Here is a 23769-nt window from a genome sequence, read left to right as displayed (position 1 = left end):
GTATTCTTCTTGCTGTGTAGAATCAGGGCTCGTGCAATCCTCCTGCTTCAGCCTCCCCAAGTAACTGGAAATACAGCTGCTTGTCACCACACCCAGGTCGATTCCCATACTCTTCACTTAGCTTCTTCCAAGTACGTTTTCACTTTAAAATTGAGATCCTAAGAAATGGAGTGTGGGATTCACAGATTTCCTTTGTCATGTCGTCTAAATAGCTGTACCCTAAGGCATGTGGTTCCGTCTTCCTGAACCTCATGGTCTCTGCCTTCTCCTGTCGGGAATGTGACTGTCAAGTTTTCTACACCGACTTCCACCAAGTGTCCTTTGCTCCTGTATGGCCCTGAGCGTTTGGCAGGCAGTGTCTCATCTAGTGCTCCTGCAGCAGTGTCACCTCCTCATTTGTAGATAAAAAGTGTGAGAACTACGAAATGATGGGAGTCCTCCATGCAAGTCTCTTTTAGAACATATGTTTGATGCTCATAAAAACACGTCTAAAAGTTCCTTTCATATTTCCTGGCATCTTAAATAACAAATTTGAACCCCAACTAGCACAAAACACAGGGTGCAATTTCCTTTGACCACAGGATCGATGACAACCACTATTTTATAACTGTCTAAATGATTTGATCCAAATTGGCCCTGTTTGGGAACTTCTTTGAAATGCACTGTTAATGACATAACTCTTCTGTTATTTAGGGACAAAACCTTCAGTGCCGCATCAAAGGACACCGGGCCCTTAGAAAGCTGATGTCTGTTTGCTGAAGCATCTGCTTTTGTGCTGGGGAGAAGCTGACGGAGAAGGGGAGAAAGACCCCCCTTTCTCTCAGGGACCTGGGAGGCGAGGAAGGCCTAGCGGAGCTCCCCACGATGGTGACGGGTCTGCCCCACGCCTCCCACCAGCCTACCAGGGCCACTCGGGCCCCCTATGTCCGGCCATGAGCCTCCTTCACCCTCTGCACCCCAACCAGCCAGAGGCCACGTCCCTGACTCCCCAGCACACCCAGGTTCTGACATCGGAGCCAGGAGAGCGCAGCCACTGCAGCCCCCCAGGCTCCCGAGAAAGGAGTAGGACCCAAGGCTGTTCCCCTTGCCCCTCCCTCTCTCGTCTCTGATGTGTCCTTGTCTTCGTGCTTTCTATTGCTGTAACAGAATACTTGAGTCTGGCTAATTAGAAGGGGAAGAAGTTTATTTTGACTCTCAAGCCTAGAGGGTAGGACTCCAGGATCCAGCGGCCACCTAGGCCTTGGGCTGCTTCACAGCACAGTGGAAGTCGGAAGAGCCACAGGCATTTGTGGACACTGAAAAACCTGAAGGGGGCTTCGCTCCTGGGATAACCAGTCCAGTCCGGAGAGAGCAGGACCTCATGCCCAGGGACAACCATTGGCCCTGCTAGGGTCTGCGCACCTCCCGAGAGCCCTGCCCACGGCTGCCATCCCAGAGGGCAGTCCGATCCGCATTCCTGTCTCAAGACGCCCTGTGTGCGAACCAGAGCAGTCTCCATGGGAAAGACAGGGGGGCTGAGCTCAGTGGTGGGGCCAGGCTCAGCATTGTGAGGGCCCGGTTTTCAGGTCCCCGGAACATGGAAAGGGCCTGTGATCTCCTCCTCCAGCCTGCACCCCGGCCAAGACCAAGATCCAAGCATTTGTCCGGGCTGCTCAGCTCTATCAAGTCTGTGGGGTTGCCTACATTTCTCAAAAATGAGGGAACATTTCTAAAGAGAGAGAGAAAAACACCTCATTTGATATTAGGGACACGTGTTTGCCTGTCCCATATTTGACCCAGGCCTGACTGCTCTGAGCTTGAAAGACTCATTCCAACCAGGGCTCTCAGGCCAGAATTCCCTGGTGGAAAAGTGTGGGCTGTGGCGAGGCGTACACATTTCCCTGGCAACCTGGCAAACACGCCCACAGGCCGCAGGCCGGGCCTGGGGTTAACAGGCTAATCGGTGCACTCACTGGGTCCCCAGCTCGGACGAAGCACATGCCCTGCTCACCACATCCCAGCCATGCACACAGCACTTGCCTTGGCAGAGCTTTGGGCGCTGGCAGGTGTTTGAATTGCACAGGCAGGAGTGCATGTTGCACAGAGGCCCAGGCACGTAGCCCTCTCCCGTGGACAGCCGTCTGTGGTAGAGCAGGGCTGTGAGATCGCAAGAGGAGAGGACACTTTGGGAAAGACTTCCCATCCCCCTTAGCTTATGAAACACCGAGCAGGAAATCTAAAGGGGCTGGAGTAGCACACCTAGGCTGCAGTGCATGCTGTTTTGAAGTTAGTCATCATTTGTCCTCTGCAGGCCAGGGCTGGGTCCAATGCCACGTGGGCTCGGTTGAAGCACAGTTCCTCCCATATTATTCTGGTTACTCTGTAGACTTTGGAAGTCCCTAACGATGACCCTGCCAGTACTTCTAGAAGCAAAATGTCAGGGTTTTGGGAAGGAGGAATTCTTTGAAGGCCATCCAGGGAGGGAGCGGGGAGAACATTAGGAGAGAGCCAGAGTACTGTGTGAAGACGGAAAGACCAAGGCACAGATGTGTCTGTGGCTGACAGAGCAGTGGAGGGAGACAGCAGGGCCTTGCTCAGCTCTGACAGCAAGAGCTGTCTGTGGGTAAGCACCACCTGTCAGAGCGGAGAAGCAGGGTCGTTTCTCAGACGTTACTGTGCTGATCCAGAGTGGAAGATGCACAACAACGTGATTCCAGACTCCATCTTTTCTTTTAATGAATCAGTTATGGATGCTTCAGAGCAGCCACTGGAGAGGACGCAGGACTATTCAAGTGGTATCATCATTGCTTCCAACATCTGGGAGCTTCATTCCTCCAGACTGCAGCTCATTCTTTTTAATAAACTCATCTCACAGGATGAACTTGATTTTTTTCAATTCCCTTAAATCGTTTGGGATCCAATCTGATTAATGAGGTGGAAGGTCAAGATGAATAACTACTTGTGTGAGTCAAAGGTAAAGAAAGGGACAGACGCTGGTTCTGAGGCCGGTTAGTGAGGAGACCATCAGCGCATGAAAGCTTCCTGCACAGACCGCGGGGTGGAGGCCTCTCCACCGGGGTGTGAACGTGAGGGCATGCCCCCTCTTGAAAGTCTCACTTAATGATGCTTTGAGACCTTTGAAAGCTAATGCAGAAGGCAAGTGCTAATTACTTCTTTTAATGATTTGATTGTGTCAGATTCTTTTTTCTTATTAGAGCAAAACTAACTCATTCAAAATAATTGGAAAAGAGACAAATATTAGGCATTTTCCAGTACACAATGCAGATTAAAATACTTAAAGGACTTCAGATATTGTGTTCCAAATACATGAACCAGTCCATGGGGCACAGAGAGTGTTCCAAACATTAAATTTGTGACATTTAAAACTCCACAGAGCCTCGATGTGGGCTCTGCCTTACACAGATAAGGCAGCATCCTCCATTTTGTAGAACGGGCATGTGGGCTCCTGCCTGCTACACACAGCAGAAAGAAAGATGAGAAGGGAAGAGGAGGAGGAGACTGAAGAAGGGGGGTAGAACTGAGGGTCCCCACTCCTGCTCCTTTGGGGAGTTCTTTTCTTCATGTCTCACTTCTGTTATGTGACCAGTGCACACCAGGGATCGAACCTAAGGCCTCAGGAATGTCCAGTCCACACTCTACCCCTGAACTGCATCCCCAGCCTGAGTTCACATTTAAGTAACACAAAATTTGTTTTCTTATTTGTTAACAAGCTTTTGTCACAGAGTATGTGCCATCCTATTTCCATTCAAATATTTAATGCAATCAGGAAATTAGCAGAAGGGCCTCTGGAGACCTGGCAGTCCAGTGCCCGACAGGACAAATCGGGAAGACAGAGCCAGGGGACCTGAGTGGAGATAATTTCCTAGTTATTGAGATGGTTTGAACATCGGCTCCAGTAAAAGTAGCTCCACTGCTTTTTTGCCTTTTGTCTCTGCCCTGTTTGTCCACCTTAAATGCCCAGGACTTATTCGTTCATTGTAACACAGTTAGCTAAAACAGCATCATGTTAGTGAAAATAACTTCTCAAGATAGCAGTGTCTAGGCAGCTTTAGATCAAGTCACACCAGGGTTGAACTAAAGTAGGTTAGATACAAATCTTAGTTAATTAGATTCTTTCCCTTGGGGAGAACTGAAGTGATAATTTTTTTAAATGGGTTTGTAGAAAATCATTTTTGTATTAAGATGCATTGGAAGGACCAAGTTCATTTGGAAGAAAAGAACAAGGCTTAGCATAGGAGGAGAAACATTATAAACATTATAATTTTCTTTAATTGAAATGTATATGAGTGTCTTTTCATTGCTTTATATGTTTATGTTTTGAAACCCATTGGTGTGATATTTTCTACAAAGAACGACACTTTCATAATCTAAGGTCATTCCAAGAAATGATCAGAAGGGGTCACTAGGAGACACTTTTCACTGGTATTGGCAACTTTCATCTCTTGCCCTGAGGGAAAAGCAGAGCCATTTTTTTTTTTGGTACCAGGGATTGAACTTGGGTCCTTGTGCTTGCGAGGCAGGCAGTGGCACCACCGAGCTAAATCCCCGGGCCAATTTCTAGGTTTTTTCGCCCTGGAGCTATTTCTTTACTGGAGGGGTGGTGCATCTTTTCCTGGCATTCAGAGTTCAACTTCGATTTTCACTCCCCTGCAGAGACCTTCAGGATCCTCTTAGAAAGCGACGTTTCTAGGTTGGAAGAGTGCAGTGCTGACTTCTCTTTGACTGGCATGTTTTCCTTCTAGACTAGCACTGTTGAAGAAGAGCGGTGAGGAAGACTGGAAGAACAGACTTAACCGAAAGCAGGACTACAGCAAAGCATCTGGCACTAGCAGCCTGCATATCCAAGAAGTGGAGCAATCACTTAAAAAGAAGGTAATGCTTTCTTTCTGTGTTAGGAAAAAGTATTCTAACTAACCTCACATTTGAACGTGTGCCCTGGAGACTGGCGTATGGCTCACTAATCCCTGTCTTGGAGCATTTGTGTTTTCTTGCCTTGAGGCTGAACACCTCCTCTGTCTCAAAGTTGCTTAAATCAGTCAAAAGGTCAAGTCTTAGGATATTACGGAATTGATCACAGCATCAGGCATAAGGCCTCAGTGAGGAGGGGCTTAAAAGTTTTAAATTGTGCACACAGTCAAAAACTTTCTTAAGTGAAGTCTGGCTTTAGAATGTGGATCAAATGAAAAACTTTAATTCCCTACTAACAAGCGTAAGTTATATTTAATAAATGGACTTGAATTTCCTCTGCAGAGATTTGAGACTTAAGCATAAAGCACAAGGACATCAGTGTGGTCTGTGAGTGCTTTCTTCCTGCGCAGGCTGCTCGGTGATGAGGAGCATGCCTTTTATGGATGTACAGCAACATATGTTACAAGTTTAAATAAAATCATGTTAGACATGGTGCTCAGTGCTCACAAGCATTTTGAGTGCAAGGGCACTGATGAGTTGTGAAATTACAAATGTAATGACGACCAGCCTTTGATCAGCTTTGCACACTTTCAAAACCGGTATGACATCCATGCTGGCTGGCCCTCCAACTCCAAACGCACTTCAAGGCTGGAGGCAAAGGGACAGCGTATAAGCAACTGGTTGGTCACTTGGACCTCTTGTAGTTCTAAAATAAAGGATCTGTGATGATCCACACTTGCAGTCCCAGCTACGCGGGAGGCTAAGGTAGGAGGGTCACCTGAGCCTAGGATTCAGAACCAGCCAGGGCAACAGCGGAAGGCCCCATCTCAAAACTGAAATAAAACAAGGATCTGTGAAAGAGAGAAATGATGAGTGTGACTTTTGCACAGTAAGGAACTTACCTAAAATGAGAGTCCACATACTGTGGGTCAGGAGTGCTGGCTTATTTAGGGTGGTACTTCTATGTCAACATAGGGGACGACACAACAGCAATTTGAATTCTCTGTTCTAGTGTTCAAGATAATAATAACTAAAGACATTTAATCTCAGCCATTGATAAAGCTCTCAGCTATAACTAGAACATTAAAATGTGTACATCTGATACATAGGTCTCAAGGTGAAAGAAAGCTAGGTCCATCCAATACAGTAATGTATCCCCAGCCCACATCTTTTATTTCAGTGAATCTTGGAGCTAGAGATGGCACTCAGTGGTAGAACCCTGACCTAGCATGCATAAGGCCCAGGGTTCGATCCCCAGCACTGCAAAAAGAAAATCTTGAAACAACTTTAACACAGACTTCATGAGCAAAGCTGTCAACGAACCTGTGATGGCACGGAGCAGTGGCCAGTATCTTACTGGTTTCCAGGCCTTCAGGAGCTGAAGGTCTCCCATAGCCAGGTGAAAATTAAAATGACGCTACAAGGCACAAAACAAGACAGATTCCCCACGCATGGTGCTGCCCACTTGAGAGACCGAGAGGTCTCCAAACTTCAGAGGCCATGGGCAGGGATGAGTCTGAACCGCTGCCCACATGGCAAAGGTTTGGAGAGGCCTGGAGGTGTCAAGTCCCCTGCAGTTGTCCTTGGGGTAGGAACCCAGTGATAGTGACTGGGGCTTGAGTGTGCACTGCTGTCACGGGACTCCTAGGTGCTACTGAAGCTGCAGCCACGTGAACTCATTATCCCTGCCCTCCTCCATGGCTTGGCCCACTTTGGCATGGGACAGTAAGCTCCTTGAAGTTATAATAAGCCAACCTAGGCTGGGATCTTCACTACTGACCTTGGGAAACCTCAAGTTCAGTTGATGTCTCGTGGTTTTCAGCTGGCCAGTGACAGCCCCTGGGTCCGCTACTTCCCAGGGGCTGGCAGTGTATTTCAAAGACCCCTGCGCTGTGCTCAGATGTGGTAGACCAGGTGTCCGACATGAAGAATGGCCCTGTGGGATCGCTGCCCTGGAGAAGGAATGACACTGGATGTGTGCAGGAGGCTGGGGCTTGTTCCTGGGTCCTTCTAAACTTGCCCGGGCAGAGCTGCTCAGAGGGCAGGACTGGAACCTTCCATTCTTCCCATTACAGGGGTAGAAAGGAGCTGGATTCCTGGTCAGGTCCTCACTTCCAAATCTGTGAATTCACCAAACAGCAGATATCCACGGTTTCTGCACGTTCTACAGCCCGTCCTCCTGCTCGGTGTGCAGGGGGCCCTGGCCTGAGTTGTAGCTGTGGGAACACAGGAGAGGTGGGCCGGGCTGTGGCCTGGAAGTCAGTGCCATGGCCCCTGAGAAACCCTCAAAGCATGTGGGTCCGCCCTGGCCAGTAAAAGTGTAATAGGAGCCTCCCAGGCATCTTAAATGTTCCGAGAGCCACATTTAGAAAAAGAATAGGGAAGGACTGAGAATCTGAGGCTATTCTGTTTCTGTCAAAAGGGTTGTCCCATAGGGAAAGGCCTCGAGGTGCATCTCCCTTGGAGTCCTATTTGGTAGAATGGCCTTGTTTCAGACCATAAATAGTTTTTTGAGACCTGAGAGTTTTCCTTTGGGGTCTTTCAGTTAGGTCTCAGGGAGTATGGAACTCGGAAGCAGTTCCTTGCTTTCCAGTTCCCTCCTTCCAGCTGTCAGATTGATGATCCTACCTCATTCAGGTCCTTTCTTTTCCTCCCTCAGCTGCCACCCTTCTTGCCTTTCTGCTAGGTTTAGTCCGGCCAGCGCTAACCCCACTTAAATGCGTTTGCTTCCTGTAGTGTACCCAGTTAGTTCCGAAGGCAGCCAAGCCATGCGGTTTGTAGATTTGACCTGGTCCACGCCATGTGTGATGCGTGCTCTTAAGCATGATATGTGTGCCGTTTTCTCCAGTGTTAACTCATCCCATTAGAAAGGGAAAAAAGAAGTGAGACAAAATCTTGAAGAAGTTTGGCCAGAGCCTCTTTGTTACAACCAAATTGCAGGTTTTGTTTTCACCAAAAAAATTCATTTTAAATTCTAACCCAGTTCAGCCTGTTTGACATTACAGCGTCCATGGGGACCCTCATGGCCTCCCATAAGACAGATATCCAGCGGCGGGGTGTAGGCCAGTGGTAGACTCTACCACTCGTGAGGCCCAGCCCTATCTCAGCACTGTAGGGGGAAGTTGATCCGTGCTTAAGCAGGGGAGGGTAGTGCAAGCCTGTAATCTCAGCTACTCAGGAGACTGATGCAGGATGATCTCAAATTTGAGACCAACCTGGGCAGGTTAGCAAGAACCTGACTCAAAATAAAAAGGCCCAGGGCTGTAGCTCAGTGGTAGAATGCTTGCTAGGATCCGTGAGGTCCTGGATTCAATCCCTAGTAGCTAAAAAGAAGAAGAAGAAGATAATCATCCGGTGATCCAGTGCGTCTGACATTTCCTGGGACATTAAAAATCCTGCACTTGTTTTGGTTTTATTCTCAGTGCTGAGGACTGAACCCAGGGCCCTTGCAATGAGCCACATCCTCAGCCCTTTTAATTGTTCTGAATATTTTGAGAAAAGTTCTCGCTAAGTCACAAAGTTGTCCAGGCTGGGCTCAAATTTACAACGCCCCTGCCTCAGCCTCCAAAAGTGCTGGGATTATAGGAATGGGTTCCCCCACCCAGCTTGTTTCTGAATCCCAGACCGGGACTGCATGTCCTGGCCTGCTTCAGTCCTGATGCTGTCCGTGAGTGCAGCTAAGATCTATGACATCTCCCCACAAGCTCCTGCAAATTCGAGGAAGGCAAATGTCTCTCATCCCCTTCTGTCACTGAAATCTCAAGTCCTAATTGAGGGGAATGAAGCTCCCAGAGCGAGGCTGGGAGGGAGCACAAGGCTGATGTGATGGCCTCCGAGGGAAGGTCATCGTCCCAGCTCAGGGAATGAGTTTCCTTGGGGCACCTGCCCCGTGGGATTGTGAGCACCGCACTGTGAGCACTGCATGCTTCTGGCTGAGCCAGGCACAAGCACTTGGAAATGATGGGTCCCTAACCAGACTCCTCTCCAACCTCTGCCATGTCTCCATTTTTTCTAACCCGTAGGAAGGAGGAGGAGTCACAGAGGACAATGCCATATCTAATCTGCGCTGGGTAAGCCGGACTCACAGGTGCCCTTCTATAACTGGGTCCCCCGGTGAGTTCAAAGCCACAAGAGCCCAGAAGAGAAAGGGTGAAGAAAGCTTTATTACTCACAGCAAGGTGGACACTGGAGAGAATCCTCAAAGTGGGGCCTCCCAGAACAAGAAAAGCAAGGGGCTTTGGTGGTGGAAACTCGTTCATGTTGGTGTAGGAAAGACTCCTCGCCCTGCGTAGAGCCAGGCACTGCCGGGCATGCTCAGTCAGAGGTCACATAGCCCCTGTTCAAGAATCTGGGAGACAGGACTGCCCCAGGCAGAGAACTGACTACTATAGTGGGGAAAATTTAAATTGCCCAAAAAGAAAGTCAGAGTGAGTCAGCGATTTTGGCTTGTTTCCTGTAAATTTCTCTGAAGGGCTTTTTCTGGAAGAAAAATAAAACTTTGAAGGCCATTTAAAGGGGCAACAGCTTGTCCTGCTTTTCCCCCAACGAGCAAAGATGATTGTCCCCAGAAGTACCTGCCTGACAACTAACTCTGCTCTCTCCTCGCTGGTCCTAACTCTGATCGAAGGCACTCCTTTGGTGCCCTCCTGGCTGGTTTTCATATCCCAGGCAGCATACAGCCTCCATCCAATCTGCACGACGCATTCCCTGACCTTAATTATTTTTAATCATGTCATGAAAATACCTTAAAGACAGTGAGGTTTTATGTTCATGTTAAAACCGTCAGTTGCAGCCTTGGTTCCCTCTCTGTACCTCTCTTACATAAACTGCAGTAATCTTCTCATTATCTCATTCAGTTACTGGGCAGAAATGACGCAGCTGCACATACTGCACTGTGTGGACTGATTTTCACAGTGTTAGCATCAAGGCCGGGCCCTCCTGAAAAGCAAACTGAAATTGCAATGAGAGCAATAACTTTCTGTTAGAAAAGTCATTGTTTTTGTCTCTCCCCCACCAACCTCGCCTGCCCTGCCCCACTCTAATAAATCTTCTTTTTACCTCTAATCCTCTTGCTTTGCTCTATAGGAACCTGTATATGCTTCTCCTTATTCTCCTGCTATACCTACTGCCCATACTTGCCTGTCTTTTGTATCTGGTAATCAGGTGAGGAAAAGCCTACACATGTTAAGCCTCATTGCAATTTCTGAGCAGTAGGGAAGGAGTTTTGGGTTTCATTTGGGAAAGTAACTCTGCATTCTGTGTGTGTGTGTGTGTGTGTAAGAGTCTGTGTCTGTGGTATTGTATTATGTGTGTGTGTGATTGTGTGTCTGAGTTTGTGAGTCTAGAATAGTGTGTATGGGTTTAAGCAGTTCATATGTTTGGGGTCAGTCAACAAACGCTACACTTGGCTTGGACTTTTAGGGAGACCCAATGGTATGAATTCACCTCACAGCCATGGAACTGGTTTCAGGGGAAAGCGTCCCCTTTCAGTCTCCAAGCTTTAAATTCTGTCAGGAGCCCACCGAGTGCTCCAGAGTGTTCACTGCCCAGCTCAGTGAGGGTGTGTCTTGCTTGGCTTCACAGAGTACATGGACATGGTAGAGGAGTTTGGGGTGTGGAAGGGACAGGAAGGAAGACAAGGTGAGGAAGTGGCCATCTGGTGTGATCAGGTGACAACTGATCAATGAGAAGCCTCAGACCCCTGCCCCTCCCAGCTACCCACTCTACCTCGTCTGGACCCCACCCGAACCTGGCCTGGGCCGATTGATATGTGATCATTTTTAAAGCTAAAAATGGTAACAGTTGTTTTCTGTTCCCCTTGAAATGTTCCTGGTGTCACAATAGGTGTGAAAAGTAGCCACATCCACTTTTCATCACTCCCATGGTCCTTGTCTCCATGTTAGTCGGATTTCTGTCCCTGAGCAGAAGAACCTGAGAAAATCAGCTCCTAAGGAGGCAGGGCTTAGTTTGGCTCACTGTTCAGAGGGCACAGTCGGTGGTCAGCTGGCTCCATCACTTTGGGCCACGGTGAGGCAGAACATTGTGGTGAGTGTGTATGGCAGGCAAACTTCCTCACCTCATGTTCGGCAGGAAGCAGAAACAGAAAGGAAGGGGCAGGATCCCTATGCCCCCCAAGGCCATGCCCCCAGTGACCCAGCTTCCTCCCACTAGGCCCCGCCTCCCAAAGGTTCCACTGCCTCCCAGTAACACCACAGGTCACTGACCAGGTTGTACGCACGTGGGCCTCTGGGAGACACTTCAGTCTCCTGTGGGACTAGCCTCAGCTGCTTCCCTCAGGCCTCAGTCTCCACATCAGAACTGAGGCTTTGTACCTCTCGGGCCGCACCCGACTAGCAACAGCCTGATGGCACTGCTCCTTCAGGACCAACAATGGAGGAGGAGCAAGCTGCTCAGGTGTGGCCTGTGAGGCTGACAGGAGAGAGGGGTCTGGTGGGTCTTCACCGGGCCTCGTCACGGACAGGAACTCCCCACTTCTCCATGAGGTGGCTGCTTTGCCCTTGTTCTCACTGGCTCCTTTCCCTGGAGTTAGAAATGCACACTGTGAGAGCCCAGCTGTCCAGCCCATGTTCACCCAAGAAAGGAGCTAAAATCTGGAGAAAACTGGCACTTTCATCTCTCATAAATGAATGAGTACTAAGACTTTAAAAGGAACGCTGTATTTCTGAAGTCTTGAAGTACATGTTTGTATGTATATATATAGAATACGTATAAATTCTATATATCATATATACATAAAGAGAGAGACAGACAAAGAGAGAACTAGCTTTAGTGCAGTTTTGGGTTCAGGCTCACAACTAAATTGAACAGGGTTTCTGTACACCCTGGCCTTTCTACACACAGCCTTCTCTATACCGATGTCTCACACAACAGTGACGTATGTGTTAGTTGATAAGCCTAGTGGCACATCACCTAAAGTCCATAATTTACATGAGGGTTTATTTTGGTGTACATTCTCTTGGTTTTGATAAATATAATGACGTGTCTGCCGTGGCAGTATCATACGGAATCGTTCCACTGCCTTCAGGTGTCTGTGCTTCAGCTGTTCGTCTCTCTCTGACTCTAATGTTCGTCAGCCGCCATCTTTTTACCATGGTGTTGCCTCTTCTGGAATGTCATAGAGTTGGAATGACAGTGGGTAAATTTTGCAGGCTGCCTTCTTTTACTTCAAAATATGCATTTTGGATGCCTCTGTCTTTTCATGCCCTGATAGTTCATTTATTTTTAGTTCTGGATGTTGTTCAGCTGTTTGGGTTTACCAACATTTACTTGGCTCCTCACCCACCAAAGAGCACTCTGGCTGCATCCATATTTTGGCAATTATGGAGAAAGCTACTATAAACACCCATCTGCAGGTCTTTGCTCAGATGTACATTTTCAACTCATCTTGAACATTAAAGGGTGTGATTGTAGTATCATGTGGTACGAATATACTTCGTATTTTAAGAAACCTCTGAACTCTCTTCCAGAGTGGCTCTATCATTTTGCATTCTCATCAGCACTGAATGTTCTTGCTCCATGTCTTTGCTAGGTTTTGGTTTTGTCAGTGTTGAGGATTTTCATCATTCTAATAAGTGCATATCCGCATCTCATTGTTTTAATTTGTAAATCCCTGACGACATGATGGTGAATGTATTTGCTTATGCTTAGCTTGTGTCTGTATTCATTGGGGAAATATCTGTTCAGATCCTTTACCTACTAATCTGGTTTTTTGTTTTCTTATTGCTGAATTTTAAAATTCCTTGGTATATTTTTGGATAATAGTCCTTTATTAGCTATGTTTTAAAAAATCTTTTCTCCCATCCTGTGGTTTGTCTTACTCCTTTGACAGTATCTTCCACAGAGATAAAATTTTTAATTTCATGGAAATCCATCTTATCAGTTTTATTTCATGGACTATGCCTTTGATATTTCATCTAAAAAGTGATCAGTAAACCCAAGGTCACCTAGACTCACACTTTTAATAGTTTCTAGGAGGTTTATAGCTTTAGCTTTGCATTTTACATTCAGGTCTGTGATCCACTTTGAGTTAATAAGATCATTCTGCAGATTTGGGGTGGGGCTGGGTGTCCAGATATTCCAGGATTATCTTTTCTCTATCGAACTGCACTTTCTCCTTTCTCGGTCTTTTATACTGTTCCATTGATCTAGTCATCTGTTCTTTCACCACATATTACACAGGTTTAATTCCTATAGTCCTATAATAATTCTTAAAGGTCAGTACTGTAAGCCGTCCAACATTGTTCATCTTCAATTTCCTGTTGGCTATTTTGAGTCTTTTTCCTCTCCATATAAACTCTATAGCACTGGACTTTTGATAGGGGTTGTATTGAATTTATAGATCAAGTTGGGAAGAACTGACATCTTGACAAAGCAGAGTTTTCCTATTTATGAACATGGGCTGTCCAGGGGTCAAACTCAGGACCTAGCACTTGCAAGGCAGGTGCGGTGCTGCTGAGCTAAATCCCCAGCCCTAAACATGGACTGTCTTTCCATGTATTTTTAAGTTTAAAGAAAAATAACATTTACCAAAAGTAGTTTCTATTTTATTACTTAAAATGTTAATTTTTAAATTCTATACATTTACTTCTTAGCAATTTTTCAAGATAAACAGAAAGGTTTTTTATGCTGGTTAGGTGGTGATAGATCCATACTATCCTCCAAGACCAGGTCACTCCTTTGCTTTTCTCCAGCAGTTTTAGTGCCTTAATGTTAAGTGAGAGAAGAAAATACAGGGTTAGCAGGTCTCTGTGTCGGGCTTCAGTATTCATCCTGTCCTTCCTCATAGGCAGCGAGTCTGCACTGAATGAGGCTTTGCTTTCTTGCCACCCTTTTAAGAGCTGGTAGACCGATGGATCCGTGGCTACTCTGAGGCCTGAGCTGGGCCTGTGAGGTTTGCTCCATCTTGTTTGGGCCACTTGAGACTTTGTGCAGTGATGGTGGACTGAAATCTCTCTCAAGGAGAAGGCAAAGCTAAATTTCTTTAACAGTGACCAGAATTTTGTCACTTGGCCTTATTTCTGTTGCTTATTTCTGGGACCATTCTGCTATAGCTGAGTTTAACTGGATGTAAGATAAAAAGCTTAAAAGTCAAATCTCATTTCCTTTCTCTGAAGCTGTACAACTGTGGAAGAGTTTTACCCTTAGGCTTGCCTTAATCCTAACAATTCAGGTTAGTCTCACTCTCTCATTGGGTCACATGCCTGTGTACAAAATATGGAATGAGAGTTGCCGTGATTTCTAAGTAGGTGGAGAGATAAACAAGCCTAGCAGCAATTATGTGGTGACTGGAAAACAATTATGTAGTTGATCCTTGGATGGTCTCAGTGTGTGGCTATTACTAAGTGGCTATTTCTTTCTTCCCAGGTGTTTCTCTGCCTTCTGTGCACACACACACACACACACACACACAGACACACACTCACCCTACACTCTCCATCTCTTCCCACCAGTTATTAGGATCTATGTTTGACAGGATGAATTACAGATGGGATATCCTGCCTCAGCTCTCTCTTACTACCCCACATAATCGTAAATATCTATGGGTGAACCCTGGGAATTGACCTAGTACAGTACTTGCTACTATACCTGTTATGTTTCGCTCTAAATACAAGGAAAGAAAAATTCAGAAAAATAAGACAATAGTGAAATGAACAGAGATCCACCTAATCCTCATATTTTGAGCTGTAAAATTTAATAGTCACTTGTGATAAATTGTTCTATGAATATACAAACCATGTATTCCTTACCTCCTTGTAGAGCCATGTAAAGCTAGATGAAAGGAGTTACTCACTAAGTTGCCAAGTTAAGGAGAAACTTCTAAGCAAATGAAACTTTCATGTTTAATATTATCTTTAAGAGGGGAGTAAAAAATATTTCTTCCTGACCCAGATCTTTCAGAAGAATGGAAGCTTTACATTCTGCGGCGGTCATGTCACCCTGGGTCATGTCCCTTGTGTGCATGCAGGAGTCCAGGGGTATCCGCAGGCTTGGGGAGGTGTTGCTGCCTCAGGTGTCTTGTTTCTGGGTGTTAGAACTTACCGCAGGACTAATGATGACTGGGCCTTGGGAAGAGCCAAATTTCTTGGCACTTTACATGTTTTATTTCAGTATTTTAAGCCAAGTATTATATTGGTTTGATTTACCTTCACTTCTGAAACCGTATTTTCATAGAAAACTTCATCTTGCTTAAATGTCATGAGGGCTTCCTGGCAAGTCAGCCTTACAGTTTATTCCATATGGATGCGTAATTCAGAGTATTCCTTGGAATTAGAGCCTTCTTGTCAATCCTGAGCAGGAAAGTTTAGAACAAAGTTTTTGGGTTTTTAAAAGTTTTGGATAGCTTTTCATTTTGGTGAATTTAAAACTTTCTATACTAGGTAAGGCACTCTCCTATAAGCTTTCCAGATTCACCAGCTGTGAGCATTAGTTTCTGCTCCCCATTCCTCTCCCCTGCCTAATCTCACCCCTTCGCCCCGTACCTCTCTCATCTCGTGTGCGTGTGTGTGTGTGTGTGTGTGTGTGTGTGTAAATTTATCTAACCCTAAACCATGTACAAGTAGTTTGGAGACATGATCCTTTCAATACCTCCGTGTGTGTTTTCTAAAGTAAAAAATATTTCACCCCGTAATAACCTCAGTACACTAATACAGTGATCAACATCAGGAAGGTAATAGTGATACAGTGTTTGGGCCGGGGATTTAGCTCAGTGGTTCCGCCGCCTGCCCCGCAAGCGCAAGGACCTGAGTTCAATCCCTGGTACGAAAAGAAAAAAAGTGATACAGTGTTTATTCCACATCCATGCTCTTATCGTGTCAATTTACACCCAACTGGGTCCTTTTTAGCCCTACCACATTTAGGATCTAAGGCGGATCTTGTGTTGCATTGTCTTATTTCTTCAGGGAAAGGTTTCTAAAATCTCAGAATCACTTGTGGCTACTGTCACTTCTGGCCTGTGAAAGAATCCTGTAAAAGGAAGCTCGTAGCTCAGACACTGGGGGGCACGTGTGCGTGTCTGAAACCCGCCTCTGTGAGTGCTCACCTGGTGATGCTCCGGGAAGGAGACAGACAGGGGCCGCTTTCTCCCTTGGCCTCCATCATCTGAGCCGAGGAGAAAATGAGCCGTGCCAGCCTGCGGCCTCTTCCTGTCCCTCCTGAGTCCAGACATTATCTCCCACCGAGGGACAGTGGGCGGGAGTTGGGGGTGCGCTCCTGGTCCTCCACTGCCAGGGAGCAGCTGTGGGCCACTGTGTTCCGCTTTGCTGGGAGGGGGCAGGAGACAGTGAGGAGAGCTCAGTTACAGTCAGCAGTGAATGCCCTGCCACGAGAGGCGTCGCTTGGGTCTAAGGAGGCCCTGGGGTCACCCGGAAGGGACAGGGCCTGCCTCCTGTCCTCGGAGTGGCTGCAGGTGGCTGCCAGGCTCTCCGGGCTCTCGGGGGACACCTGTTCGCTCCTCCTTCCCTTGCTAGGCATTGGCTCCACACCGCTCCCTGCTCCTTGTCCTGTCCTGCGCCCTGCGGAGGGTGGGGGGTGCAGGGAGAGACCGCGAAGGAGGACGCAGAGCCCTGTCCCGAAGACACCGGGGACCCCCCAGCCACCCACTCGTCCTCTCCCCTCCCTCCTCCTGCTCGCCCACGGGCTCCAGCCCGGGCCTCTGCCTCCTGGCTCATCCTCCTCCGTCTGTCTGCTCCCCCTTGGTGGCCCCTCTGGACCCCTCCCCTGAACTCCGCTTGTCCCCAACCACGGATCAGTCAAGCACCACCGGTAGCTTAGAAACCCAAGGGCAGCTCTCTCCAGACCAGTTGGGAACTTTGGGGAGCACTTTTAAGTAGGAAAGTTCTGTACGTGTGCTGTCGCGGCACAGTGCGGCCTCAGCGTGAGCCCCGCGGTGGCTCCTAGACCTCCAGGGTGACAGGTGCCTGACTGCCCGCTGACGACCCTGCTGGACGGAGGCCGATCTTCGGCCCTCGGGCCCCTGGGACTCCTCCTGCCCCTCAGCTTTCCCGCTGTGCCCGCTGCTCCTCGCCAGATCACCTGAGAACGGCCCAGACTGGCCGTGCTCCTGCGGAGTCTCCTCAGTAGCCCGAGGTCACCTAGACGGTGAAGCAGCAACTTTACTTCCTCAGTCATTTTGCGCCTGCTTTTTCCGCTCAGGAAATGCTTCAGGCCAAAGTTCACACCTCTTTGGCTTTTCCCTGTCTTGCTCTCTGATTTTCGCTCTCATACGTTTTGCCAACAGCGGGTCTCGGAAAGCCGAGAGAGCCAGATGACGATCGAGGAGCGGAAGCATCTCATCACCGTGCGGGAAGAGGCCTGGAAGACCAAGGGCAGAGGCGCTGCCAACGACTCCACCCAGTTCACGGTGGCTGGCAGGATGGTGAAGAAAGGTGAGAGCCAGCGCACGCACGTGTGCAGGTGCGCGCTCACTGGTTGCCCACACTAGACGTGACAAGGGCTGTGACCGCTCTGGTAAACAAGCGACGGCCTTCTAAAATCCTTTAAAATCTTTTCCTAGAAGTGTGCATTTCTGGTGCAGGATGAGTATGTCTGCCGTGGGGAGCTGTGCTTACACACACCAAGTCTTGGTCCGTTTTCTTCCCTGTCCCCGACACGGCACTGATGCCCTGTGCATATTTTCACAATAAGTTTTGTGGAATATTCCTACCAGATGCCTTTACTTCAGAGTCAGTTCGTGTCATCTTCAGCGGAAGAAGCGTGATTCAACTTGTCAGTTTTCGCTTTTTTTTTTTTTAATGGTGCTGCAGATCCAACCAAAACTGCACACCCACGAGTCAAGCACTCTATCTCTGAGCTACATCTCACTCTTCAATTTGTCACTATTTCAAAACGTATCCATTCGGGAATTGAGAGCAAGTCTAGGTTTCAAAAGCAATTGCAAATCTGCTAATAAATCTCGGTCCTTTCCCATAATTATTCTTAAACTGTTTCCATTTGCTTATGAGTTGGCATCTGCTTATCCCAAGTAAGCCTTTACCAATAAAGGAGTTTATCTCCTCTCCCTTGTAGGTTAATCCCTAGGTCTCTTTTTATCAAAACAGACTGCTCTGGCCTCAAAGGCCAGTTTCCAGATTTGTTTTAGAAGCTGTCTGAAGGACTCTTCCATTGCATGGGATGGGTTCTCCCTGCAGAAGCTCATTGCTGAGTAGCAGAGTCCCTAGCACTGCCCTGAAGCCTAGAGACCCCATGACACTGACTGACATGTCACGTGGTTAGAAACATCACCAGAAAGCTTTGAGCTCTATGGGAGAGTTTGGGGCTTCATGTTGTGTCCTGTAAACACAGAAAAATACAGGTGTCCCTTGGTCATTATGTGCACTATGCACGTACCTTTATTTTCCAAGCTATTATTTGAAAGCAGATTTCCTAAGTTAATGGCCAAAGTGTTCACATTTACTTAGTCTTAACATGTTGTCATCAGCCTAGAGGTTTAGCATTCCTCTTACTCAAAACTTTTAGGGATCCTAACTTATTGTAGACACAAAATAACTTTGCAGAAGAAAGAAAGAGAGGGAGGGGGAAATCTTGAATTATAGTTAATTGGAATCTTAGTGGAAGGATCCTTAGTGTAAACATAGCTTACACCCACAGAATGAGGCATCTTTGACTATTTTCCTCATCAAATCACAAAACTGTACAGTCATGATTAACCGACTGTCACATGAGCCCCGTCCCTCCACTAGCAAAGCAGACTGAGGGTACTGACTGATAAACACAGCTGGAGCTGAGGACTTCACTCAGAGCCAGATCTTCTGACTGCTGCTCTTGCTCATATCCTGATGACTTTCTGCATTGATTTCTTTTGTCTGCTCCCATCTTCAAAATTGTAACTTATTTTTTAAGTGAGCTCTTAAATGTCCCCTGTGCCCTGAAGTTCTGATATCAAAGGAAAACTTGCTCTGATATGGGTTTGGATAACAAATAGTTCTTATGCCTCAGTGAATGCATTTGCTTTCCCATTTTCTTGAGTAAATCAGGGATATTTATTCAACACCTGCTGTATGGCTTACGCAGGAAATACTTTTCTTTTTTGCAATACTGGGGATCAAGCCCAGTACCTCACACTTGCTAAGGAAGCACTGTACCATGGAGCTATACCCCCAGCTCTCTTGAACTTTTAATCTAATAAAAAAAACCTGTATCACATTTTTCTACTATTTGTTGTGATCCTACTGGGTCATATGTTTCAGTTGAACTTTTAGTTCATTTTTATTTGCAGTACACCCAGCTTACATTCACTGCAGAGCAAAGCAGCCCGTACACAACAGCCACAGAGAGAAGTCTGCCTATCCCAGTGGTGCCACCGGAGTGACCCCTGTCGGGAGCTCCAGGACACGTGCTGAACCCCAATTCCACGTCACCCGGGAAGCTCTGTGCCTCAGCTTCCCTAAAGCATTCTCCCCCTCTGATGCTCCTGGGTTCTGCGGAACAATTAGCACTCCTCATGGTTTGTGTGGTACTCCACGACTGTCCTGGAAGAAGGATATTCAAAAGCATCCTTTTTTGGGGGTACTGGGGATCAAACTCAGGACCTTGCACTTTCGAGTCAGGCAGCGGCACCACTGGGCTAAATCCCTAGCCCCCAAAGTATACTTTTTTTTTTTTTGGTACCTGGGATCGAACTCGGGACCTTGCGCTTGCCAGGCAGGCAGCAAAACCACTGAGCTAAATCCCTGGCTTTTTTTGTTTGTTTGTTTTTGTTTTTGTTTTTTTCCAAAGCATACTTTTGAATAGAGAGATGTGAAAATATTCCCAGAGAGAACTGATCATCGTTCCTTCCATCTGGAAGTCATTGAAAACAAGTATGAAGAGGGCTTCAGTTTGTTTTAATATTTTGTAGCTTGAATCAGTAAGTTCTCCTTCATCAGGGAAACATCTCTCCGCTGGGAAGAGGACTGTGTCTTGCCTCAGCTTTGGGACCTCCTGGTGCACTACCTCCTGGGTGGCCAGCAGGGGTGTGTGGCAGCAGGTGTGGGAGTTGCCCTGTCCACAGAAAGAGAAGGGCAGATTCTGCTGTTTGCTTTGTAAATCAGCCTTCCGAGTTGAGTCCTGTTCATTAGCTTGAGAGATCACGACTTCTCTGCTCACAAACTCTTCCACTTCACGATGTTCCTGGCTTCTATTACAATCTTTCAGGAAAGCTTGCTTTCTCATGGAAAACCTTTGAAGATCTGGTAACTGAAACAAATTTTAAAATACAGTATATTTGCAAATGGATCTATACAAGTATATGTCCAAATTGAGAAGTATTTCCAGAATATTACCTAAAACTTAAGCCATTTATTGCCATTCTTCCTTAAGGTTTTTATGCTATGATACTTAGGTTGCCAGCTCACAGGAGGAAGGAGCAGCGTAACTCATGCTCTGAATTTCCCTTGTAAATGACAGTGGTCCATGTAAGCTCTGGGTGTTCTTCAGGATGCTTAAAGGGGCACAGTCAGTCACCTAAGGAGGAGAACATCAACATTGTGTTCTTCATAAACACATTCATTACTTCCCTTTCCAATCTCCTCCCTTAAATTAGGAAAAATTACTTAACTTTGTCTTCATGAAGTTTTCTTGTTCCACCTGGATCCCATCTCTGTTCCAAAATTCTTCTTTCCCCTTCACGTGCCCCTTCCTCTCGGCCCTTCTGAAGACTCCCATCCTGCCTCTCGGTGCACACCTAGAAAGCACGCCAGCATGCAGCCACCCCAGAGACGAGTGTGGGCCTCCACCAATCACAGATCACTCTGCCACACGCTCACTCTCCAGTGTCTTCTCAAAGGTCAGCGCCCTTGGGTCATTGTCTTGTGTAACGTCACAAGGCCAGACTGTCCTTACGTCCAGGGCTGGGGCTGCCTGGTGGCAAGTGTGATGCAGTTTACCTTAACTTCCTCTGTGGGAGATGGTGCAGCTCGCTCCCCCCCATCAGTGGAACCTCCCACCCTTCAGAACTGAGAACTCCATTGGTTTGGCTGTCTTCTGATTGCCTTGCACACTCTTATTCCATTTACACAACACTGATAAGCTTTCCCATGGCTCCGTCATTCATTTTGGAACATCAGCTCGTCAGGAACAACAAACCCTGTGTGCAGTGGCAGTTGCCCCGCAGCTGTGGGACCTGCCAGACACCCATGTGTGGAATGCGTGCACAGGTACAGGCAGAAGTTCTTGTAAGTTGTAGTCTGCACTGGGGCTCATGGGGATGACCGGGGTCCAGGGGAGATTTTAAGATGCTAAGTCTTTGCTCCACCATCTGCCTGCAGGTTTGGCGTCACCCACGGCCATAACCCCAGTAGCGTCCCCTCTTGGCAGCAAACTGAGGGGCACTACACCAGTTTCCAAGCCTCGGGAAGGTGAGTCACCAAGGAGCTCATTGTGGCCTGATTTTCTGATTGGAGGCGTCTCCAAGGACAGGCTCTCACCGATGGTCTCCCCTTGCTTAGATATTGAAGCCAGACCAGATATGCAGTTGGAATCGGACCTGAAGTTGGACAGGCTAGAAACCTTTCTAAGAAGGCTAAATAACAAAGGTACATACGGGAAGCCAGAAGGGAGGCTTTGTTGGCTAAGAAAACCTAAATAATCCTGCCCTATCTCAGAATCCCCAAATCCTGATTGATGGCTTTTTCTCCTCACTAAGTTGTCACCCTTCTACTATAGATTTACTAATTCTTAGGTAAGCATCATCTTTGTTGTTATCTTTCAAAAAGTAAAGTTTGGGTCAAGCCTGATGAAGTGTACCAAGCTGTGATTTCCCCGTCTCCCAATAACGCATTTGTTCCTGAATCTAAACCTTTCAGCAGTCTCCGGATCAGAATTAGGAATTCAGTGATTGTGCTTTTAGCTGTGAAAACAATTATAAATATGCAAAATCAACGTGATCTTACATAAACTTCCCATTGTATGTATCGAAAAAGCTGATATTCTTTCTTGAAATCACAAATGATTTCTAAGAGAAAATGTTAGTATATAGATACTGAGATAAATATTTCATTGCAAAAGTCAATAAAGTCCACAAAAGAATAATATGCAGAAACAGCCTTTTATCTCTTGGTTAAAAATGTTCAGTACATGAAACTTATCGAATACTAGACCTTGGGAATCGCTGTTATTTACAGTGACCCCTAGAAGGTTGAAAATAATAGAAAACAGTTACTGTAAAGCAGCAGTATAAAAGTGTACGATCGTACCTGACCTGGTAGGAAAGGAATGCCAACAACGCGGACCTGTAACAGTGATCTGGGACACAGTTAGCAAACAACGGCTGCAGCTAAAGCCAGTGCTCACTGCTTTTTTCAATAAAGTTTTATTGGAACACAGCTGTGGCTGTTTCTGACCCTATTGTCAGTCACCACTTTTGCACTAGAACAACAGAACTGAGTAGTTGCAACACTGGCCATGTGGCTCCCTGTGCAAAGCCTAAAATATTTCTTGCTTGATCTTCTGCAGAAAAACTTAGCTGACCCCTAAATGGGATGAGGCAGAGGTTAGCTCTCCTGCAGGAGAAGGTGAGGCTCGGAAAGGCTCAGTGGAACTGTGGGCCCCAAGGGCAGCCACTGCCCCACCGTTGCCCTGGGCGGGTTTGCTCCTGGGCGATGGAAACTTTTCACTTATTGCAAGGGACAGCCTCAGTGACTGTTTTTATAGAACTCTGCTGTTGCTTACTCGCTTGTTTGTTGATAGTCGGAGAAACGGTGCTCACTGTCACGGGTAAATCCGTTAAGGAGGTGATGAAGTTGGATGACGATGAGACCTTTGCCAAATTTTACCGCAGCGTGGATCACAACGTACCCAGGAGCCCTGTGGAGCTGGACGAGGACTTTGATGCTCTTTTCGATCCTTATGCACCCAAGTGAGTCACCTCGGTCTCCATCTTTCCTCCACTGAGACAGGCCTCCTTCACGGCCCTGCAGGGTCCTGGAACAGCAGACCTGCATCGCCCTGTTACTTTGTCTGCAGTGAAAAACCCTGACAGCGGCACTGTTACTCTGGAGCCAGCTGCACGGTGCTGGGGCACATGAAGCCGACCTGCTCCAGCCCTGTTCCATAAAGATGGTGTCACTGGATTTTTCACATAACTCAAACGCTGCTGTGCACCTTTTAGATTAACACCACTTACAGAGATTCCTGCACCTGTTCCCTTTGACATGTTGAATTCTTACATCCGAAAACTATTTGGATGGTGTGAGCTCAAATTAACACCAGTAAATAGAAAATCAAGAAAGAATGTGATTTCACTTGCAATAAGGTATGAAATCAGTAGATCTGCAGCTTTCCTCAAGATGCCACAGAGCTCTCCTTATGTGAGAACATCACAAGGCCACTGCAGCTGCGTCACCATGGTACTGGGATTCTGGCCATTTCCTGGGGCCAGAAAAATCCCTGTCAAACCAGCGTCAGCAAAAGAAAGGAGTGGGGGGCTTTAGGGGTTCACGGGCTGGAAAGTGCGGGTGTGACCTCAGCTTCTGGGGCTCATTGGAATGTGGTCGCTCTGTGGCCATTTTCATGGGGGTATATTCAGTACCCCAGCACCCCGGGTGGCTCTGGCTCTACATCCCAACTACCTAGCCAAGCAGCACCCACAGCTTCTCCACGTGTGTTGTGCATTGCTCAGTGGCACCCTCAGCCCTCCAGACCACACCCATCCCAGCCCAGAGTTAGAAGACAGGACTGGCCAGAGCCGGGCTGTGCAGAGCGTGGGGAGGTGCTTTCCTCAGAGGGAAACTCTGGTGCTGTCGCTAGCAACAGGGTGCACGCTGGGCGGGCTGTGCCCACAGGCCTGGCCACATCTTTCCCTTCCTACAGAACAGCCTGGGTGACCGCCTCTTCCACAAGTTTTCT

At 47.2% G+C, this 23769-nt stretch overlaps 1 protein-coding gene across 19 annotated transcripts in view; it reads left to right on the top strand.

The window, feature by feature from the left end:
- Window positions 1-23769, top strand: part of Svil (supervillin) — a 209241-nt gene that overhangs the window by 156106 nt on the left and 29366 nt on the right. For 15 of the 19 annotated variants that reach the window (XM_087207029.1, XM_087207027.1, XM_021242021.2 and 12 more), the window contains 6 exons: window positions 4743-4872; window positions 8931-8978; window positions 17165-17312; window positions 21192-21281; window positions 21372-21458; window positions 22612-22780. In XM_087207029.1, coding sequence (XP_087063155.1) covers window positions 4743-4872; window positions 8931-8978; window positions 17165-17312; window positions 21192-21281; window positions 21372-21458; window positions 22612-22780 — 672 coding nt within the window. The remainder of the gene's footprint in view (window positions 1-4742; window positions 4873-8930; window positions 8979-17164; window positions 17313-21191; window positions 21282-21371; window positions 21459-22611; window positions 22781-23769) is intronic. The other 4 variants (XM_087207036.1, XM_087207031.1, XM_021242019.2 and 1 more) reach the window with 1 other exon arrangement.

Source organism: Heterocephalus glaber, unplaced genomic scaffold (genome assembly GCF_053883595.1).
Source record: "Heterocephalus glaber isolate CG9 unplaced genomic scaffold, H.glaber_assembly_v1.0 deba00000738, whole genome shotgun sequence".
Lineage (NCBI taxonomy): Eukaryota > Metazoa > Chordata > Mammalia > Rodentia > Bathyergidae > Heterocephalus > Heterocephalus glaber.
Note: the sequence above shows the minus strand (reverse complement) of the source record. Positions and strands in the feature narration are given on the sequence as shown.